At 36.6% G+C, this 19,859-nt stretch overlaps 1 protein-coding gene across 1 annotated transcript in view; it reads right to left on the reverse strand.

The window, feature by feature from the left end:
• Positions 1–19,859, reverse strand: part of DPYD (dihydropyrimidine dehydrogenase) — a 517,061-nt gene that overhangs the window by 140,464 nt on the left and 356,738 nt on the right. Inside the window, exons 15-16 of the mRNA XM_072419842.1 lie at positions 13,261–13,329; positions 6,816–6,899 (exon numbers count right to left, since the gene is read on the reverse strand). Coding sequence (XP_072275943.1) covers positions 6,816–6,899; positions 13,261–13,329 — 153 coding nt within the window. The remainder of the gene's footprint in view (positions 1–6,815; positions 6,900–13,260; positions 13,330–19,859) is intronic.

Consider the following 19,859-nt stretch of genomic DNA (forward strand, 5'->3'; position numbering starts at 1 on the left):
AACAGTAAAACAGTAACATAAATTGGAAGAAGAATAAAAGTGCAACTGCTGTCCATGATTTAAAAAAGGAAACGCAATTAGTTTTATACTGGGTAGCTCTGTATTAGCGGACTCATTGGTTGATTTGCTAAAGGAGTCGAAATGTTCACTGGGAAAGGTGGATTTCATTGCATGTGACAGGGTATTTAAAGTTCTAATTTGGGCAACAATGAAATGCCTAAACCCTCCAATGAACCCATTCCTACAACTTTTTTTCTCACTTAGCTGACCCCCTTTTTTACCGGCACTGACCCACTAATGGAAACCAAAAATAAGGGCTGAAATTTGGGTATAACCTCAAACTTTCTAGTTGGTGGCCTTCGTCATGGCTGCTCAAGTCAAATGCAAAAGTTTCAGGATCAGTTAGGACCCAATCAACTGACACCTAATGCTAATGTCCCCAGACAGTAACAAAGCATCAAGAAAAGTCCCCTTTATTTTGTACTGAGGTGGTACTGTAAGGAGAAGCTTTTATGGACTTCAACTTTAAAATAGACAGCTTAATTGTTTTTTTTTTTACACAGTAGTAAAGCAAACATTCTCTATGCCTGTAGCAATGTATTGTCTGTAAATATATATACAGTTGTACCTGTTTTCTACCCACATATGTTATAAAGGTGAATATAATAAGTAGAACAACCTTGGACTAAACATAAAGCACTTTAGCAACATGCAAACCCACTTTGAAGCTTTATAATGCCAATAATCTGTAACAACCAGTAAAAATGTAGTTGTTCACTAGGGCAGCTTCATCAAATCCCATACAGAACTTTAAAAAGCTGTTAAGTTGTTGCTTATTTTACCGAGATTCTGCATTTTATTATACCAAGGGATGAAAATAGGAAGCTTGGTCATTTGTGAGTTGCTGCAGCATAAACTAAGTTTTTTTCTCCAGCTATTTATAAAACATCAATTTTACTGTACCATTCAGACCAAATGCACATTGCTGGTCACCAGTATTTCCTAATTTATGTTAAAATCATTTTTTAAAGCAGAATTAAACTGCACTTCTCAGCAATATTGACTTTGATTGAGTCAGTTATCAGATTTACCTTTAAGCATTATAATCTACTATGTTAATGGCAGATGCTGAAATCACATTAAAAAATAACAAACACATTAAAAATCCAAATAAATGATTTGCGATTTGTGTTTCTGCAGGTTCTTTAAGTGTCCATTAAGGACTATTACGTTTACAGTAATAACAAACAGGATTATAAAAGTCCGACTAGATACACAACGCAGAATAAAAATCTTTTGTATTTTCAAAGCGATAATTGGATGTTAGGGCACTGAATGTTCACTGAACCTTTACATGATAGTCACATCCCTGGCAGCTGCTTTGTATGCAATGACAAATAATAAAATGAATTATTTCAACTGCTAACTGTCCTGAGTAGTGGAATTTTAGACAGAATATGACACCGTTCTTGTTATCTTACTAAAACACTTGGTTAGACATGACTGCCTGGCTCCGCTGCTTAATGCAACAAGAAGCAAAAAAAAATTGCAGTATTCCATTACGTAGCTTCCACTATGGTTTTTGGCAATGGATTTTGCACGCTGTGCAATTTAACATGCTACCTTCTGCTACATATTTTGCATTTCCATTTAAAGTCACATTTACCTCCAAAATTGTATTTTCTTAGAGGTTCTCAAGCATGGGAATATTTTCAGGAAACAGTTATATAGGGCATAAAGAAGCTTATAATAATAACTAATTCTGCTGAAAGGTAACAATCGTTAGCTTTTTGCTAATTTTTTGTACACTGTGGATTTTGTATCAACTTACAAACCTAGTCTATTTATAAAGCAGTGAATTTCACATACAATGAAACACCCCCTAGTAGAGAATGAATTCCTGCTATTAAAACCAATGGACCTGACACTTCCTCTCATAGAATGTGTCAGTGAATGTCAAATTCACTTTATAAATAGACTCCATACAGGTCAGACCAACTAATTGACCTTGGAATTGAACTTTGTGGGGGTGATATTTATTAGATTTAGCCAAAGGGTAGGTTCAGACTAGAAGTTAAAATCATGGCATAATTCTTGGGGGCCCAATACTATGTACTGTTCACACCTAGGCACCTGGGAGCACTTTAGGGTAAAACAGCTTGTTGTTTTCTAGGTGTTTGCAAATGCTTGTGGAGGTGTTTATACATTTTAATGTCAAAAACTCCTCTAACAGCATGCTTAAAAACATTTTCACATGCGCTGTGAGGGGCATTAATTCAACAAATTTAAGTCTATTGAGAGGGCAAGGGTAGCAAACCACTCCTGAACTCTACAAGTAGCATCTAAAAAAGTGTGTGGCAATACTGCTGACTGTCCAAAATAACATAATGAATCAACAAATCCAGTTCATTATTAACTATTTTTGCAAGAGATTTCAGCTGTTAAAAGATTTCAAAACTGCTTTCAAAATTGGCTAGTCTGAACTTTTATTGGGGTACCTTGTACCTTGGAAAAGTTAGTCTTGTTAGATTTGGAAAGCTTATCTCACATTAGATACAAAAACAAATGGTACTATATATCTCACCCAACAACATCTGCATTTACTCACTCATTTTCACATCTTTCGCATCTTTGGCGCAGGGCTACAAAAAAACTTTCACCTCTTCCCATCTCCACAACATCAACTGTAATCCACAGAGGTAGCTGGGAATAATGCAACTAATACAAATGCCCAAAATCAGTTCACACAATGTTCCTTTTAATAAAAACTCTTTAAAAAAACTATTTAAGGCTGGAGGCTGAAGATACACCTTCATTAGTGAACCTGGGTGATCCAGCAAACCTGGAATGGATCTAGTCCAGGATTGAAAACATTTGCTAAAACATAGCCAATGACTTTTAAGAAAATCCATTCTAGGTTTGCTGGATCACCTAGGTTCTTTGATGAAAATGTAATCTCTCCAGCCTTGGGGAGCTTTATTAAATCAGGGCCAATAGGTCTGATTTATTATGATCAAACAATCCTGGAATGGATTTCTTGAAATCATTTGCTATTATTTGGCAATTTTTTTCAATCCTGGGCAAGATCTATGCTAGGTTTGCTGGATCACCCAGATTCTCCCATGATAGTCTTTTCCAGTCTTGGAGAGCTTTAAAACTGTATATCAAATATATATATATATATATATATATGTGTGTATAAACATTGTCAACTGTAAATATTTACTAGATTGATTGGAAGCAAATAAGTAAAGTTTATTGTTTAACACAGTGGGGCCTACGTATAAGGCAGCAGTATGGCCTTACTGCAGTGGTAGCACTGATTTTGAGGAAATATTTTTTCTAGCACATTTAGAGACCAGAGCTGAGAGCTTTGGGATACCAATGTTGCTAAAAATTCATTTAAAAGATCTGAGGGGGGGGGGGGGTGTCAGGAACAGGAAAGCCTGGGTACATGATCAGTTCATATGTCAAGTCCTGTGACAAGCCCCCCCCCCCTTCTTGGAGTATTCTTTTTGTATTACAGAGAACACCCAGAATAAAAGTTCTCACTGAGCCACAGTAAGAAGGATGCCTGACTCTTGGGAAAGTGGCAAACAACAATAATTATTGCCATGTGTTCCATAATACACTAAAAGCAGATTTCCAAAATGTAGCTAAGCCAGCCAAGCTACATACTTCCACCCTTTCATCTGAATGGGAGGGTGGCAGGCTGCAATCACTTGGACCTCCAATCCCCTGTTACTAACCTGCTGCTAACCTGACAATCTTACTTTTTTGTACTGTATTACGAACTACCAACCCTGGCTATACATTTGACACAGTCTTTGCAATCTCACTTTTGATCAGACCCTGAATGTGCAAGGTGTTCCTGTCTGCTCATCTATTTTTAACTGACTTCTAGTCACCTGTCTGCTTATTGTTTTCTCCCTTATTTCTGCAGCAAACCTGCAGCTGCTAGCACATATACCCTTCTAGAGCCTTTATGCCACCTTCCACCACCTTCAGGTTCACCTGGGCTGAAGAAGCAAAGGAGGCTGCTCTTACCATCCATGGTCACTGCATTTCATTTTCTGTGTACCATTACAAGCCATAAAAGATAGCACAGATTTGTGGATGCTAATAATAATAATAATAATGTGAATGCTACATTCTAAAGTTAGAAGGAGCCACATGGTTGCAATAGAAACAAGTGCATGTGTCAGCCTATGGAGACGTTTTGGGGGATTTACACTCTGGCCACACTAATATAAATTGCAACATTCACTACGAGGTATAGCGTGTAACTCCTTGCAATTATTTTGTGAATGTCATTTGCCTGAATGTCATGTTAATACAATGGCTTCAACATTTTTGACTGTAGAACTAAAAAGATTATACAGCTCAGAAATTCTGACTTTATTCTTCCTTTCCATTTTGCATGCTTCTTCCAGGTCAACTGCAGTGTTAAATCCAGGCACAACCAGGCAATTGGTATTTTTCTAAGGAGCTTATAAATGTCATTTGCTCAGGTTCCCTAATAGTATATTAATTATATGGAAGCTCATACATGCTTTTCAAAAACACACATACAAAGGGCATCCAGTGTACCTGTTAATTTCATCGTTTCAAGACCTAGATTCAAGAATTAGATGCTAATTGTTAAAGGCTTACTGTGACAGGTCCTCTTTAAATTAAAGATTTGATTACAGTTTTTTCCACATTATCAAAAATTGTAATTTTTTTTTATTACATATAAACATGCACATACACTACATCTACTGTAACACGCATATATCTCTTTCCAGCAGGCAAACAATCTGCCTTCTGATAAGGTGTTAAGTCGTCCATATGCAGCTTTGATAAGGTACTTTAGGACTCCGCAGTGAGAGCATTTTTGTAAATAGCATCTAAATATAAAGGAGATTAAACTACTCTTCCACAATTTTTAATTCCAAAGATGATAAAAGCTCTGTCATTTTATGTGTCTCACTGGTGAGCTTTTTAGATTTATTTTTCCTATTGAAATCTACAAGGAAAGCCTCTATAATATATTACCCAATTAAGATAGTATATTTATGGTATGGGAATTTAAGTGTTCACACAAGTAATCAAATTATTACAAAAATGCAAGATGATCCCATCTCAGCTGTGCACTTGCACTGCCAAAATGTACACTAGAACCCAACATATATCAACAGTTTGAACTTATATGTATACTGTGTGTAGCAAAAAAACACAAATTAGAAAAACTCTTTATGGCTAAAGTATACACACACAGGCCACTTTTTAGCTAGATCTTTTCAAATGTTTGTTAATACAAATGTCCAATAATATGGCAGCAACGCAATACGTTTAGTCATATAAACTTTATTAGGACTACTTGCTGAAGTTCAAAACTGAGCATCAGAATGTGGAGGAGAGGTGATTTAGGTAACTCTGAATGTGGCATAGTTTGAGTATTTCAGAAACTGCTGATCTGTTGGGGTTTTAATGCACACTGATCCATAGGGCTTACAGAGCATGGTCTGAAAAGGAGAAAATATCCAATGTGTGGAGGTTCTCTAGGTGAAAATACTTTGTACATGTTATAGGTCAGAGGAGAATTCCCAAATTGTTTCAAGCTGGTAGGCAACAATAACTCAAACACACACCCATTGCAACATTCGACCCTGAAGTTGATGGGCTATAGCTGCATGCCCATCCTGCCAGCTAAAAACAGGCACCTGAGGCTACAATTTCTACAGGATGGCACATTTAAAAAAATGTGGATTAGAAATTCACCAACTGGTCTCATGGGTCTCAATTTCTGCTGCAAGATTCAGATGATAGGGTGAGAATTTGGCATCAACAACATGAAGGTATGGATCAATGGTTCAGGCTTGTGGTGATGTGTAGGTAATATTGGTGTAGGGGATATTTCTTGGCACACTTTGAACACCTTATTGCCAACTAAACATTGTTTAAATGCTGGCTACCTACTAATGGATTACTACTAGCCACTTGAGTCCTGGTAGTAATATTCAGATGATGCAACCCAAGTGACAGGGAGTTTGATATGCATCCTATATGTTTATAGCCCTTCTATCCCACTTGATTTATTGGTAACATCACCTACATTTTAATAGAAACTTGAAATGGGTCTAGCTTTGCACTTATCTTAGCATATATGATAGATATTATCTTGCATGTGAACAATCTTACGGCTTTTTTGCACAGATGTTTTGCATTTTGCTCCTGATATACTTTTCAAAAGCATTTTTGAGGGGTCAGCAGTGCAGAGTTTGATTGTATTGACCAGTGTAGAGCAGTGGTATGTCTTGTCTGTTGCTGCTTTCATATGGATTATTCACTTTTTGTAAATGTAGTATGGTATATTGGATGCATGTGATCTACTTTTTTCCCCTATGAAAGTCTGTTAGAATGAAGTGTGTAAGAATGGAAAACACATGCCACAAGCATGATAAAACTACCATCAATATATAATAAAAGCATCTCAAAAGAGGTCAATTTTTCCCTGAAAGCACTTTAAGCTATGCTTTCTTGTTATTGTCGATAATGTGCTTCTCAATCTGACACCCTAAGGCATTTGCTTCTTAGTTTTATTTTCTCAAATGCAAGCTGTTATACAAGGTGTATTCTCATGGTAGCACATACTCATTGTATAATATATTTTTTTCTGCTTTACCATCATGTAACCATACCCCTGACATGGACCTAATATTTGAAGACATTACAAAAAACGATCTAATGCTTTTCCTGCCAATATCTATCACTAATCCAAACTGACCAATTCCCCAGGAAACTTGCTTATCAAGCTGAAGAAATGTTCTTACCTGTCCACAAGCAAGACCCATGCCCCTTTCCCCCATTCCATGAGGACAGGACAGGTTTAATTCTAGGGCATCTGCTCCAGAAACCTGAAATACAAGAAATGTAATCAATTAGTGGCTTAGTATTATAAGGAAAAGGCAATACAGATAAAATCAACTGTCACTGTTTGGATGCCAGGCACATGTTTTTACTGGACCATTATTGCTTTTTTGTTCATTGGATAACTTGTAGTACAGACTCACCTAAGGATTCACCTAAAAATGAACTCCAACCAAAACATTTTTGTTCTGAATACAGTTGGCAAAGATAAGGTTTTTATCATTGACTTTATTCACAATGAGAATTCGGTTTTCTTTTTGTGTGGTCATAAGGAAGGAAAGTAGTTACCATTTTGACAATGAAGACACAAACAAAAAACAAAAAAGCTTTTAGAACCTATGCTAGGTTTCATACTGGGGAGATTCGCCTCTCTATTTTTACTAGTGACCATGGTCACTGAGAAAAAAGAGATGGTAATTCCAAAAATACCCAATTGGAACACCTGTTTAAGAGGATCTCCCATCTCTTTTGGATATTTTCCCATATATACCACGTGCCATCCTTTGGAAACCACATAACGGTTCTTATAAACCAGAAAGAACACTGCTTTTTTACGAGTCAAAAGGTGCATTTTCAGAGTACTGTACAGTCAAGGTACAATTACATTTTCTAAATGTTCCTATAAGATAGAAAATCTTTACTTTTTTTGTCGAGTCCACACTTCCCAACAAGATGCTTTAGTGGAAATAAAGGTAGATAAGAATTGCTTTAATAAGAATACATAAGCAACTATTTAAACATGAAAAACTGTTTTCTGAAATTGTATTATATTTATCTTATGTGGTCATTTTAGATGGAAATGACTCCTTTAAAAAATCAAGCAAGCAAAAACATCAAACGTTTTCTAAACAACATATAAAGAGAAGATATCATTGTTTTGCAAATATGAAATTGCATTTCATTTCATACCATGAATAATAGCATCCCTTTCATTAACCTGTAGTCACAAAGTCTTTTGAGCAGCTTATAAATATTGACCTGCTATGTCTTTGAATAGGCCATGCTTGGGAATAAAAGAGAATTACCTGTCCTGTGCTGATCACAAGCACATAATAAGAAAGACATCTTCAAAGAACAACATGTGCCCTCACACAGCTGATACTGCATGCAGAACATAAGCACGATCCCATGGAGTGAGGATTAGGACCACATGGAGGGAGGATTACTCTGCTCTGTTCCTTTGTCTTTCACACAATATAAATATTACTGGAGCAAATAACTACACGAAGGTTGTAGCCTACAAAACAGCTCACAATTAATAACGATTTGGAGCATTTCATTATTTATTTCCTGTGGATGTGATATGAATGTATGTGATTGGTGGCTTCTAACAGACCTAAATTCATGGGTGGCATTAGACTGCAATGGCTTGCCATAATAGGTTGTATATTTCTTAACTAATATATACCATTTCCTACATACTTGTTACCCTCTCCCCAAATTTAGTTAATTAGGTCATCTTTTTAAGCAGTACCTGATACATGAACTCCAACAACTACAAGGATAACTGTTTTTTTTATGTTCTACGTTATACCATTTGTCTGATTGGTGTTCTGACTTTCCCCCCTTTTAACACCTTTCATATCACTGATCCAGAATGGGTATACATCTCATGTATTAGGCTAATTGTCACACAGTTATTTGCATGTTTCAGGTGTGTGACTGCATCTACCAAAGGATCAGCTTTACATCCAAATAACTGGCATTTCTTGGAATGAGTTTATCTATGGCAGCTTAATTAATCATGGGGTGGTAGGTGCACTTTGAGGGTATAATGGGCTTTAAATTGCTCCTAAAGGGCTTAATTTCAATTATCAATTATGTTCTTGTGTTAAAACACCCCTGACTAGGGGACTTATATTTTACCTGTTTCTTTAAAGAAAATAGGCAGAAAGTAAAATAAAAAATTAGGGCTATGTTCAGACTGGCTGTGAGGTTGTGAGTTTGGTATTCGGGTTCTTGATGCCCCTAAACTGTTTTCTTGAGTGAGATGCTGCATGTACCTCATTGAGAATGAATAGGGGCAGCGGTAATGGTTTGGTAACACCCGCAGCTGTCTGCTGTATATTTGTTGTCTGCTGTATATTGTGCTTTTTTAGGATCAAGCGCAAGTAGTTGGAGCTGGCTTATGTATCAAATAATCAATCAATACACTTCACTTTGAATGAAAAACCTCTGAGCCTCAAACCTCTTTCTTTTTCTCCACCCATTTACATTTGAACATTACCTAGAGGTGGCTCACTTTAATTTAACTACACATATACATTCATAGAGTGAGGACAAGTAGAACATATTCTATATATCTTTAGCCAGATAGTAGACAACTCTTTGTCACCTTCATAGCCAGCTCATTGGAAATTGAATCTGCACCTGAGCAAATGCATATTTTATTTAAAAATGTAAACCAAGAAAGTTACAAATCCAAATTGGGAAAATACTAGTATCATCTCCGTAACTTAATATTTTAGCTGTGTATAACTTCATATAACTTTTATTTAAGCATTAAATGTGTACAATCAAAAGCTTTTAACATCTCAAGTCATAGCAATCTTCTGACTTTTTTAAAATAAGTCTCAGACTGGTTCACAGGTTATGCTGGGAGTGCTGAAGAACAGACTGCCCTACTTCCATTATTTAATAGCGGGTCCAGTTTATCATTTTACATTATGTAAGATCATCACTCAGCAATTAATACCAAAGTCATCCCCTGTGATTTAGCAAAGAACATGCTGCATTATTCACAGAGCACCCATATGTCTACACAAAACAGTTTGAGAAATGGCTGGCAAATGAGACTTTGACTTAATATATGTAATCCATTTTGTAAGTGGCCTAAACTACTACTTAATGCCCCTGCTATGCTTTCAGCTCTTGACCCCTGCCTAACATGGCACTTTAGTTTGAGAATTATTGTTTAATCAATAATGCACAATTGACCACTTTGGTGCAAAGCAGGCCTGCTCTAAATTGCACTGCTGAGGGCTTATATCAGAGGTAACTTGACATGTAAGATGGAAACTATAAACTAATATATATACTACCAAATCCATAGCAGAAATCCCACTTCATCTCTGTTCTGTTTGTTTATTGAAAGACAGGTAGGATAATGTACATTTTATACCTAAGTGTCATTTTTAACATGCTATATAATGCAGCAAATTCAATTGTAAATCTACATCAAACCCCTATCCAAGGCCCCCCCTTTGCAAATTGGCATCCATTAAAGATGAAAAGAACACTAAGAATTGCAGTCTTCTAAAAAGGAGAACACAACATAATAAAGCCATTCATCAAAGACTGCTTAAAGTAGCAAAGCTCTTGTCAAGCATAGATTTTACAAAAGATTTCATGGTCAATTAGGTAAATACAGGTATAAAATGGACCTAGTTCTGAAGATCAGAAAGCCAATTACTGATCATGTTTAATTTCATTCCCCTAAATCCCCAAAGTGTGTGTTTTTTCTTTTGCTTAGTAGTTTACATTGTAAGGAGGAAATATAAAATAGGTAATATGTAGTTACATACATTAAACACTTTGTGAAGCAAAACCAATTAACAGGCTGTTATACTTTGCTAATGTGAAAGTATAAAAGATTCATTTAAAGAACCCTCAATGTTTTAAGGGAAGGTAAAACAAAGACAATATTAAGGATGGTGTACTATAGAAACGAGATATTTTATTATGTTACAGGCTTTACATTTAAATAGTTTTGTATACTTTAAGGGGAAAAATGAAATATAGTTGCACGAAAAGATTTTAGTATAGAAATTTAAAAAAAGCCTGAAACCAAGTCTCCATAATAACCACAACCCTCCTCCAACACGAAAAAATTGCAGTGTTTATTTTTCAAGTGTGGGTTCTTCCTAATATTAAAAGCAGATCCAAGTATTTTAAAGTTCCTGCCTGGTCCTGGCTCACAGCTGCACGGTCCCAACCCACAGCTACGTGAGAAGATGCCCGGCCCGCATCTGCTTCCCCTGGCCTCGTGTCCCCAAAATTCACACGCCGGGGACGCAGATGCCGGCTGGGCATCGCCAAGTTACACAGTTGCCCTTTCGGCATCGCCAGGGGAAGAAGAATCCGCGCATCACTGAAGGATGCCGTGGGCATGGCTTACTGGGTAAGTACTCTCTGGCAATTCCATCCTGAGTGTGGCTCGGGGTTAGCGCTTTTGGTATCGATAATTCACCCCGAGCCACATTTGGGATTACTGCTAAGGAGGTTAAAAGGCTTGTGGTAGTGTGTGGTAGTGAGCATGAAAGGAAGGGGGCAAAAAAGAACATAGCCTCTTCAACTTGGGCAAAACCAGGCCCTTGCCTGCTCCCAGGTGGCAATGCTAGGATGCTTAGCTGTTGCTTTAGCACGTTAACAAAATTCATTATCAGGGTTCACATACACTTTAAAGTAAAACTAAACAGTGGGGGACATGGACATGGGATCAAACATCATAACGTACTAGTGTGCACAATATATTTTTAAATTATGGCATGAGATATTCTTACTTTGTGTCTTTCAGTGCTTACGGGTCTGTACTCTACTTTATCCCTCTGTTGTTTCAGCTGCCATTTTCATCCTTATTCTTCCACATCCAACATCATCTTTTTTTCAAGGTTGGATAGCATGCTGTCTTTTTAAACCTCGCTGAACCTACTGTCACTTGATGTCTCAAATTACTACTGAAGCCATTGAAAAGTGAAGTGATGGCATAAAGCTACCCTAATGGATTCTGCATAATTTTGAATAAGCAAAGAATTTCAGAATGAAGGTGTGAAAGTGATGTCATTATAATGGCCTTATTGAAGGGGTAGAGAGACAAACTGCTGATGGAAAACCTTGTCATTAGTGTCTTCAATAGACAGAAACTGGAAGGTCATGCAACATCCAGAATAAACATATAACTGAAAGGTTTAGGTGGGCTTTAAAAATCCAATAAAATATCAGAAATATATGGGCAGTCAAACAGAACTTGCTAACAATCTCTATTTTCCTAACCTTTCTTTGACTTTCGTATTACAAGACCTGTGGAGGGATTCTTAATATAACCATTGTTAGGAGGCACTTATCTGATCAGTGATCCCACTCTGCGTACTACCACAGTCAAAAGTGCCCTGTGTATTCCCTCCAAGGGATTGTGCGAGTAATGTGCTTCCTCCAACGAGCAGTTTAGTTCCAAGGTCCTGGTCCTGATATGCCATTGGTCGCTAGTCCTATAAAGCCTGAAAGAAGGAAGTGGCCAATAAAGTACATAACCACTTTACCTTGGGCAAAAACCAGACCCCTGCCTGCTCCTATGTTCTCATCTGTTGCTTTAGCACACGTTAGCAAAATCGATTATCAGGTTTCACATACACTTTAAAGTGGAACTAAACAGGGGGGACATGGACATGGGATCAAACATCATTACGTAGAATTGTGCATAGTATATTTGTAAGTTATGGCATAAATTCTTCTTACTTTTTGTCTTTCAGTGCTAACAAGTCTGTACTCTACTTCACCCCTCTGTAGCTTCAGCTGCCATTTTTAACCTTATTCTTCCACATCCAACATCATCTTTTTGAGCCACTGGGTAGCTAACAATGACATACTTTCTGCAATGTGCGATGGAGATACTCTATCCCAGAACCTGACTTCACTATTAGCATCTTACAAGTGTCACCAAAGTACAGTACACCAAGCATGAGCTGCTCGCAGGCCACACAAAATAAAACAAGTCTGAAAAGAAGAAGTTGTCCAGTTTTGTTCAGTCATTGTTCTTACCCTTACCTAACTGGGTTTCTGATCCTGTGATAATGCCAACTACCTATTGCCTACCAAGTTACGTGCTGGAATATATTTACATTCACAGGTTGGAGGCAGCCCTTCCTAGTCTCTACATCTTTGGAAATAAATTAAAAAATGTAACTGTGCAAGGTAAATACTTAATAAATATGTATTAGATTCAGAAAAGGAAATCGTCCTTATCCATTGATTAAACGGATGGATACAGTTTATGAAAGGGGATGAATATACAGTTAAAAATAATATTTAGTTGACAATAGAAAATAGGACCTTGAATTAAAATACATAATTAATGAATGTTAAAACATGAATTTGGGTCCATTTTAATAAGCGAAAACTTGTTTTCTCAAATGTGTCTAGTGGCCTGGATGACTAAAGGGTCAGGCCATTTAGTGAAATAAAAGGAAAACTAAATTGGAGAGGTACACAGAAGAAACTTTTGTTAGCTAATAAAAGTAGAAGACAACTTCTAGTGTCTTCTTCTGCAAAGGATATGTTCCTTGCTTCTAAATAACTCTGATGAATGTGCAAACAAGATTGGCATATTGAATTGATGAATTGTTTTTTTACCTCAGCCATTTTTGATAGTGTGGTCCAGTCATCTTTATTGTAGCTGCACATAATGCTTGCAATGAGAATCTGAAATACAAAATAAAAGGACTAGTTAGATGAAATTTCAAATATTCCTCTACGACTTTTTATTTTACTTGTCAGAAATCTGGTAAATTGTCCTAAACTAAACTAAAAAAGAGTAAATACCAAATAAAACTTTGTAAACAATAAAAAGATAACAGGAATAGTGACCGCTAAAATGAAACAAATATTTAGACCAAACTTCCTCCTGAGTAATGGGTTTTCCTACCAGCAGGATGTTTTGGGAGTAAGAGGAGGTTGACTTAAAAGATAACTAAAATCAAGGACAAAAATGTAACATATTTCAGCCCTTATTTTTTCATATTTAAACAATCCTTAATTATGGAGGCTGCATAATATTTCCTTTTGTTTTCATGTTAGGAACATTTTAGCAAGTACAGAAAATACTTGTTGTCTTTGCCAGAAATGTATGTCCTTGCCACTTTCTGTAAGTAGAACTAAAAGCCTAAAACACTCTTACCATTTTACCATCCATATGCAAATCAATAATCCTCCAAATCATAAAAAATGTAAAAAAATATGGTTTAGAGTCCAGCCTCCACTGACATCCATGGTAACAGTAACAGGAATGCCAGGAACAAACGCATAATGAAGCAAATTGTGCAGATTGAAATAGTAGTCTGCACTGTGTAACAGCAAAAAGATAGAAAAACATTTTTAAATGTGACTAAATTAGAATGCAAATTTTCAAAATAAAGTATTTTGTGTTAATGAAGTTTTGTCTTGTGTTCATGTTTGTTATTTGTAAAAAAAAAAAATACCTAACTAAATAAATAAATACCAGTCTATTGAAATTACCAGGGCTTGCCAAAGACACATTTATAAAGAATGACCTTACCCAATGGTAATCATTACATTTTTTCAAAGTGGGATAGCATGCTGTCCTTTATACCTGGGTGAAAAGTCCATTGCTAAGATACTGTCACTTGATGTCTCAAATTACTACTGAAGCCATTGCAAAGTGAAGTGATAGCATAAAGCTACCCTAATGGATTCTGCATAATTTTGAATAGGCAAATCATTTGAGGCTGAAGGTGTGAAAGTGATGTCTTTTTAATGGCCTTATTAAAGGGGCAGAGAGACAAACTGCTGATGGAAAACCTTGTCATTAAAATCTTCAATAGACAGAAACTGGTAGGTCATGCAACCCTCCAGAATATACCTATAACTGAAAGATTTAGGTGGGTTTTAAAACTTAATAAAATATTAGAAATACATGAGCAGTAAGACAGAACATGCTAACAATCTCTATTTTGCTAACCTTTCTCTGACTTTCGTATTACAAGACCTGGGAAGGGATTCATAATATAACCATTGTTAGGAGGCACTTATCTGATCAGTGATCCCACCCTGCGTACAACCACATTTAAGAGTGCCTTGTGTATTACCTCTAATGGATTGAGTGAGTAATGTGCTGCCTTCAATGAGCAGTTCAGTTCCAAGGTCCTGGTTCTGCCTTGCCATTGGTCACTTGTCCTATAAAGTTTCCCAGGTCCCAGTCACTAGGTGTTCATTGTAGCGTTATTTTTGCCCAATCTACTAGTTGTGTGAATGTCTATTGGAGAACCTTTTTCTGATGACACCTGCTTTCTGGCCTGGTGGTTGTTAGCAGCCAGAACGACGTTTGCCTGTGGCCCTGATTCTGCTATATCTTAGTCCTTAGGATACCTGACTTGGCTGCCTGAATATGACCCATGGCTCTGTTTGCTGGTTCCCTGCTGGACTCTCCTGTATTGTGTTATCTCAGTGGATCCCCTGGTTACTGACCACAGACTTCCTGTGGAGTCCCTGTCCTGCTTGTTAACAGAAGCCATACGTTGTGTACAAAAGTCCGGGGGCGTTTGTGTGTTGGGATGGTGCAATTAGCTTCCTGAAGTTGAGCTTGCTATAGGTAAAGAATATGAATTTGGGCATTGGCATCTGGTAAGCAAAGAAAATTGTACCCTTAGCACACTGTGAACTGGAACAGACCTGATTAGACATACTCCTTGACTTCTCTATCAGTCTGTGGAAAATCACTCTGAGGAATGTGGTTATTCTGCAGCTCTGCATGCTTAGAGCACTGTGGTTTAATTTCGGGAAACAGCATTAAGGTAAAGGGGTAGTTTGAGACATTTCCTAGCAAAATCACAAATAATTTCATGTTAGCACTGCACATATGGAAATATAGGGTCCAATGACTTTTTTAAAACATATTTGAATAGATTGACAGTGATACAATGATTAAATGTGTTTGTGCATTTAGTAAATTGGAACTCCATTTTAACTATATCATATAAAAAAGCATATTGTACAAAGTAACCATATTGAAGTGGGGAGATTGTTATTTACTATAATGCTTGTGTTTATTAGGATTTAAGTTACCCACACATTTACATTCATTTTCCACCAAGGTTTATGAAACAGAACGCTTGTAGTTTACCTTAGTAAAGAGCATTAGGACAACTAATAAACTCTGTTGTACTCTATAACTGTAGACAAAAAAACCACACCAGCATAATATAGCACATGGGCAGGATCAGAGACTTTCTAAACTTTTTTAAGATAAAGGCTTAAACAAACCATCATATCTTTGATCTTTCCTTTGGTGTACAGTGTGTTAAAAAATCAATAGTTTAAACCAGGCTTTTAATGTGTAAAAAAAAAAAACTATTGATAATGTCTTTCGTGTTTGATAAACAGAACTTCAGCTGATTCAAATACAATCTTATACAATTTGCTTAATTTTTTTTAAGTTATGGGATTTATTAAGTTTGTCCTAAGATTATTGCAAAGACATTGATTATATTATATTTATAAAATATATATTATATTTTTGAGGAGTAGTACTTTATTGTTAACACATGTAAAGACAAAAAACAAATATTAGCCCAGCATACTACATCTACAGTAGTTTCCTTTCGAACTAACAACAGTCATTTTGCATAAACAAAATTTAATAGAATACTCTGAAGCATTTGTCTTTGGAGCACCTTTGTCTTTAAAGTTTTGGGAAGCTACTGTGCTTCCAGCAGCCTGCTCCTGATTTCCTAAACAGAGCACCTGTGTTTTTTCAAGATCCAGGTAAAGACCCAGACATGGACTGGATGGCCAAGGATCAATCCCAACTCTTCCTTGGCCAACTTCAGGACCCTTACAAACGGCTTTCCATAGAAGCCAACTACCCCGCAGTTCCCTGGAGCGCCTTTTAGACAAAGTGTCCTGAGTGCTACAAACACCCCATCCATGACTTTCCTAGCCAAGCCATGGGACACCCTGTCACAGTCTTGGGTACACACATATTGGTATTTTTTTACTAAAAATTGTCTATATTCCACCACAGAATATAGAGTCCCCTCTTATGGCATTGCAATTTCTTTACATGGGCAGTCCACTTCTCTACTGGACAGAAGAATTTTAACATAGTTTGGTGTGCCTGGTTAAATAATTCCTGCACCAGTCCTGGGCAGTATTAGGGGTCTTTCTATATAACAGAGACAAGCACTTAAACTGACTGATTTACTGTATAACATAGAAGATTGCCTACACTAGTCAAACATTTATCCTTTTACACATACTTTTCATCATTTGGTATACTTTAACATAGTTGAAAGCTTTGTAAACAGATTTTCATGCACTAAAAATTACCATCATCCTATCCCGTTCAGCATGTATGCTAATTTCTTTACCAGTCTTTCCACAATCAATATGTTTCGACAAAACAATTCTCCTTATATGACACATTTCCCAGCTCGAACACATAGATACAAATAACAACTTTGTATTCTGCATGGCATTTTAAGTTTGTGCAGCACCTTCCTCTATTCATCACATATTAAAAAACTGGTAGTGGGACCAATGAACTAAATAAAAGAATCAGACAAATTGAATTCACAATGAAAAATCCAGAACAGGGTACAGGATAAGATTCATGTCTTGCTCAGGCGTAGTGCGCCGATGCTAAGCAGCCTGTAAATAGACCTCAGTGACGTGACTGGAATAGAATGCTATTGTCAAGCACATTGGAAATCAAGGCAACTATTTCTGTTCAGGATATACGCTAAATTTTTTATTAGGCAAAAGTACAAGCGAGTCAGAGGTGAGCTGCTGTAAATTAGAAGTGGCTGAGTTAGGTTTTGTCAAATTATATTCATGAAGCACAAAGGTCCTTTGGGATCCCACCAAAAAATTGTCGAGTCTGGAATGTGATGCCTTCAACAGCTGTTAATTTCATTAACAAGTTTATTAATTAGAGAAACGTTGCCCTGTTTAAATCTTTATTACAGAACATTGCACAGTAATGTTTTAAGGTGGAAAACAACACTGACACTGCATTGCAGTATTCAAGAAGTGTTCCCAGTAAATTTAAAGAAATTAAATATAGCAAGGGCAAGGGTTGACCCTGTTTCCAACAAGAGACCCCAAATTTTATCCATATTGTATCCAGGCAGAAAAAAAGAATACCAAGTAAAAGGCTTTTGACATTATTTTTTGGTGCATTTTGTCTTATAACTGAGGTTTTACAAGTACATTTGTTCTAGTGGTTTGCCTATATGAACTATTGATATCAATCTGCCCCGGATGCCAATATTTGTCATTCTTCTAGCATTACTTACCAAGCATGAATCCCATTATAAAGACAAGTTTAAAGGAAGTTTATCCTGGGAAAATATATTTTAAAAAGTACCATTGAGAATTGCATGCCCTTTTATTGGCAGGGAGTTCTAAACAGAAAGAGATCTGGCCAGCTGTTATGTTCATAATTAGGGGCTTAAAATGAATTTGAAGGATCAAGATAATTGCATATGGTTAAATGTCCTGTGCACAGGATATCTCCTCCAAGGTTTTCTTAGGCTTGGAAAACCTCTTTAAGAAGCAACACCATCTTTACTAAGTGAATAGCAGAGCAACCAGATGAATAAAATATTTTGAATTATTTCTGTGCCTGACATAGACTATGAAATATGTGACTACTCAACTATTTAAAGACATTTAGCTTGGATTCTGATGGATCCCTACAGTAGCTAGAGATGGCTAGGTATGACGATGTAGCCACCAATTTCAACTGGAAAGGGAGATACAGGGCCCGGATAAGGCTGAGTAATTTTGGTGCTGCAGATTTGCACGTTCCTATTTGTGAACCTGGTCCATAGTTCTGAATGGAAAGAGTGGGTCAAATACTCCATCCCTCTCTATTACAGTCATTTAGGGTAGCTAGCAAGCAGTTGGCTCATGCTAATAAAAGGGAGTTTACATTTCACATTGGGGAATGGAGTTGGATCCCAAGACCAGGTGTGATTCTGGAAAACGGACCTAAGAAGAGGCCTGAGTGGATATGAGTAGTCAGGTGTGATAACTAGTGTCCAGAGTTTGGAGTACAGAATCTAAAACCCACAGTGACAAGAAGTTATCAGTCTGTGAGTGCCAGTTGTGAACTTATTATTTCTACCTGAAACGTGTACGTTTTGTTATCACTGCCAAGGACAAGCAAAGTTTTCTTCACCCGTACCCTGGAGGAAGCTATTTTGTGTTCAATAAACAAAACTGTTTTTGACTGTACAGCTGTTGCCTGCATAAGGCCCTGATCTCACTTTCCCCAAACATAACATGACTTTCACTGAACTATTCCCTCGTGGGGAATTAATTACTGCCATTGAAATACATAGTCCTTGAAGATGCTCCACCAGGAAAGGTTTCAGTGAATGTCATATTCACTGCTTTATAAATAGACCCCATACTAAAGAGATAAAAAATGTAAGTTCCCACACTTTAAAAACATCTATCTAGACTGTATGCCAGAAGGAGTCACTGAAAATCATTACAAATAAATGATTTACAGCACTACACAGCATATAAAACAGATAGCACTGAAGAATGATTAAGGAAAGATCATTGTGAACGATTTTCATTTGCTATTCCCATTGTGCAGTTATTTTTATTAGCAATAAGGGGTTTGAATAAGAATCTATGAATATGCTCCTGTAAACTTGAACATGTTTTTTTTATTCACTGTAACATTATAACTTTGTTATTAGGTAAATTGTTAACCTGATCCCACTGCAAAGGATGATGAATAGTTTTCAGGTTGCTCTTATGTCCCATAAGGTTCACAGCCACCTCTAACCTACCCATGTGAAATTTTTGTCCACCAACTTGGTTTGTAATAAAAACCTACTTCTAAATACCAATAAATGCCCCTCATGACCATTTCATAATTAGGAAATATAGAATAACAAGTAATGCTAACCACTCTTCATCACCCAATAAAATTTGAATTATATGTTAGTACGAATTACAAAGGTAAAACGTTATTGCACCAAAACCGAAAAAGACAATCATTGTTTTAATGAGGAAAAGGGAGGAAAGCTTTTGTTTTAATACGGTTGAGGCTTATATGTTCTTGAATGGGTTATAAATTGCATATTAGACAGGATTGCTTTTAGTGTTCATCACTTTGACAATGCAGATAAAAGACTCTCATAGCACAGAGTAAAGGTCCAGCACTTGTATACATATAGACAAGAAATTACTATGAA

The sequence above is a fragment of the Pyxicephalus adspersus genome, chromosome 8, assembly GCF_032062135.1.
Source record: "Pyxicephalus adspersus chromosome 8, UCB_Pads_2.0, whole genome shotgun sequence".
Classification (NCBI taxonomy): Eukaryota; Metazoa; Chordata; class Amphibia; order Anura; family Pyxicephalidae; genus Pyxicephalus; species Pyxicephalus adspersus.